Source organism: Pteropus vampyrus, unplaced genomic scaffold (assembly GCF_000151845.1).
Source record: "Pteropus vampyrus isolate Shadow unplaced genomic scaffold, Pvam_2.0 Scaffold19, whole genome shotgun sequence".
Classification (NCBI taxonomy): domain Eukaryota; kingdom Metazoa; phylum Chordata; class Mammalia; order Chiroptera; family Pteropodidae; genus Pteropus; species Pteropus vampyrus.
This window is the reverse complement of record NW_011888800.1, coordinates 9,724,690-9,728,691: the sequence shown is the minus strand read 5'-3', so window position 1 is coordinate 9,728,691 and position 4,002 is coordinate 9,724,690. Positions and strand designations below refer to the sequence as shown.

Below are 4,002 nucleotides of genomic sequence, written 5' to 3'. Positions count from 1 at the left end.
TAACTGATTTCTCTATTGCCTCAGTTGTAAAATAGTCCTAGATATTTGGCTTGCTTTGAGGATTAGAGATCATTAATACAAAGCCGCTCTCAAAGGCCCCCAGCTGAAGTAAGGTATTAAAGGCTGCAGCCCGTTTTGTCCTGGCTACTCTATCCTCATTCTTGACTAATAATCTTAAAGTCACAACTGGGTATAATGCAATTGGATCCAACTCTTACACAGGAAAATTAAGGTCACAATTTTAATAAGGCCAGAGATATCATTCAAACAGAAAAAGACACCAAAAGTTTTAACTGGCTATGAGAAAGGGAAAGGTTTTCCATTTATAATTACCAGCATTACATGGAATTTCATAATAATCATGAGTGAGTTTGAGCGTAGAAAAGGATGGTATCCTTGTGAAATGAAGACAGGCGCACTGACCAAAACCTCCTGGGCTAAATCAGAGGTGCATTTTAAGGTCACCCATGAGTAATGCTCATGACTCTCCTTAGGTAGGTGTCTCCTGGTTGCCCTCTGACAAAGGAGTCTTCGCTGGCTGCCCCTGGACAGCGGAAGGGTGGTGGGTGGGGAGCGTTAGGAAGGCAGTTCTTCACCTTGTAAAGTAAATTACACAGAATCCTCAGGGGCTGAAAAAGAAGCAATCTTCCAGCAGTATTGAGAAGTTCCCTGACTACTTCTACACTTGGGGAATGCAAGCTGGTTTGACCTCATGTGGGATTTCGGTTAATTTTAAAACCACCCTAGACCTAGGAAGATCAGTCTCTTATTCTCCTTTTGTCATCATACCAAATAACACCAATGTCTAGAAACACTGTGCTCTAAAACAGCTTCCAGGCCAGTTAACACTTGTTAAAGTTGTCTCTTCACAGCTCAGTCCCCAACCCCCATCTGGCCAGTCACAGTGGAACCAGGAACCCAAGGGACATATTTCTTCCCTTACTCAATTAAGGCACTCCAGGAAGAAGTGAGCTCCCAGCACCTGCCTGCAAAGCTCTGCTCTACTTGCTGAACTTTGCTCCACATGAACACGTCATTCGGGCTAGAAGTTCCCCCAAAATATCCCTGCTTGTAAAGTTTTAAGGCACACCAACTCCTCTGTGTAAGGCTCTTTGCTTATAATGAATTGCTTTAATTATTCTCACTATTTAAAAGAAACTTCTGCATCAAAGTCCAGCCCTTTAGCTCAGAGATGCTAAGAGGGTGGGGATGAGGGCAGAGCCCAATTAACATCAGGGATTCTGGTCACTGGGGTCGCACTTGATCATGACTTTCAACCCCAATCCCTTTCTGGATGCTTCGAAGGCTTCCAGAGCTTTCTCCAGAGGAAACCTATGGGTCACTAAGGACTTTACATTCACGGACTTGGACTCAAGCATTGAAATCGCCACCGGCCACCTGTAAAAGATCACAAGCATTATATTCAACCTTCAGGAGGAAACAGCCAGGCCCTTAAGACTACCAAGCACAACATCAGGTTGGCCGTATTTCTAGCACTGTGGTTCTGCAAGGTCAACTCTACAGACCAACAATGGTGGAAATGATCTTATGACTTGTAATTTGGGAGTATAGCCCCCGTTTCCAAATGCCCCCTGGTCCCTCTGCCATGTCTGTCATGAAGCTTAGAAGTCCTTTGGCACAAAGTCATAAGGCCTATGGAGGCCACTGTGAAAAGGCAGATAAGCCTCAGGAGACAGCCCAGGATAATCCTATCACACCCTTCAGCAGCTTGGCAGTTCACTGGAAAATCAGCACTGCTGATAGAAAGGTGAGCATAAGGGACCATGGTGGGGAAGGTGGTCCTAGACAGAGTTCACTGGAAGGGGAGAGGTGGGGGCACAGAACATGCTGTGGAGTAGCTGGTGTCATCCTTTTCCTTTTTCCTTTTAAAGGGGGAAAACCCCATCATATCTCCTGGCTGCCCATGTGGCCAGGGAGCGCCCTTCATGAATAAATAGGCAGACTCAATCTCAGAGGCCTGCCCATGTCCTGCTGGCCACTAGCCATCCCATTCACCCACAACATACTCACGTGTTGCAATATCGAAACACTCCCTTGATATCCACTTCCCGGGTGGCTGCGTTCACTAGGGGCACATTGGTCATCTCAGAACCCAGTCCCACAAGCACCAGGGTCCCACCAGAACGAGTGGCCTGAAGAGGAAGTAAGAACAAGAAAACTCAGAAGAGAATGCAGATCCCATTCACCGTAACACTGTCATCACACAAATATCTTCTGATTCCATCCCAAAATTGTGGGGAACATGATTCTTTCTGTACTGCTGAACTCAGCATGGTGACTACTCAACAGAGCAGCAAAGTAAACATTATCATCTTTAAAGATCCTGAAATAACACCTCCGCAGTGGAGGACCATGTATAGTGGGAGCATCCTCCGCTGTCCACAGCATCCCAGGAAATAGCCAATGTTGTCCAGACCTCAGTGAGAATCTCCTCTACAAAACAACACTAATCTCCAGCAGTCTCAGATGTTGGCTTTAGCCTATTCCTCATCTCAGCACCCGTTCCTCCCCCAGAGTACCCATCCCACAAGATAGGACTTTTGTCAAGCCTCTAAGGAACCACCCTCTCGGTGAGAAAACTACTAAGCACTATACAAATGGGGAGAGCTACTTGAACTTTGTGGTTTAAAAACTGCATTATACTTGCAAGCTGGCATTTTAGAAATATTTTTATTCTACAGACATTCATCCCGATAGTATCGCTCATAATGGATTTTGCTTCCTTGAATACCTATCTGCCTTGGAGTGGGCCAGAGAGTGAAGTTTCTTTTGACAATCTCTCTATAAATCCTCCTGAGTGTTGTACCTGCTCCAGAGATTTCTGGGAATCACTGTGCTCAATATTGTAAGAGACCAAAAAATGGACAATTCATTCCAAGCCTCTCTCTGAAGGGAAAGACACACCACAGAAAGAGGCAGGCAACAGGGTGCTGACTCTGGCATTTGCACTTTTGAGCTGTAGGACCCTGGACAGTGCTCTCTCAGACAGTTTCCTCCTGTGTAAAAACAGGCTGATGCCACCCCGGCAGAGTTGTTGGGGTTACCAGTCACAGTGCTTGGCATGAGGATGGGCTCATTGTTTGGCATTTTTTCTGTTTTTTATTGTAATGTAGTCACTTAAAAACCACCTGTGACATGAACACTGTTGGTAAGGGGGAGAAACATCAAAGATGTGGACGAGCCACAGAAAACTTCGACTGAGAAATTTCCTAGGAAAATGTTTCCCCATCAGCATTTCTTCTCCACCTGGTGGAAAGGAGGAGGGACACTGTCAAACTGGCCATCCCAAGCTGCCAGGAGGCCAGCACTTCGCTGGTCACAGGTAAAGGAATGCTCAAACTAACTACTTGACCAGTTTTGTGGGAGTGACCTCTGCACCAAGGAGATGACATCAATTCTACCCTGAGTGTTTGCCACTTCTTTTCATGAGTATTATCTAGTCATGATCAGCAAGAAAGTGACTCAGGTATGTACAGGTAAGGTGCCTCCACCTATCCTGTTGGAGGGGTGGCCTATAGCATTCTATAGCACCTGTCATGCATGATGGCTCCACTCCCAACTCAAGAGAGGCCGCAGCTTCAGGCCTGAGGAGAATCTTGGGTCATTTTTACCTCTACATCCACCTGGCATCCTGACAACCAAGCCTCCACCATCAACGGCTGGAGATGACAGCTGTTCCCAGACACTCTCCAGGCGGAAGAGAAGACAAAGAAAAGCCTTACATTGTGAAGCCACGTCTTTTACTACCTCTCTGTGAAATGACGGGGGTCACTCAGCGGCCAACAACCTGAAGACAGTAGACACACCCTACTTGTTGTCATAGCCCTCAAGATGCCCAAGATAGGTCATGGGCCGTTGGATCACATGTAAATCCATCACTCTCTGAGTTTTGGGTTTTCTCTGCCCCAGGATAAAGGTGCCTCCTGCTCCTCCATCCTCCTGCTGCTTCCTCTGCCCTTGATGCGAAGGACATCTTGGTAG

General features: G+C 46.5%; 1 protein-coding gene across 1 annotated transcript in view; it reads right to left on the bottom strand.

Moving 5' to 3' along the window:
- Positions 1-227: 227 nt before the first annotated feature.
- SORD (sorbitol dehydrogenase) overlaps positions 228-4,002 on the bottom strand; it is a 32,766-nt gene continuing 28,991 nt past the window's right edge. The window contains exons 8-9 of the mRNA XM_011355046.2: positions 2,032-2,153; positions 228-1,398 (exon numbers count right to left, since the gene is read on the bottom strand). Of these exons, the coding sequence (XP_011353348.1) occupies positions 1,233-1,398; positions 2,032-2,153 (288 nt within the window). The 3' untranslated portion in view covers positions 228-1,232. The remainder of the gene's footprint in view (positions 1,399-2,031; positions 2,154-4,002) is intronic.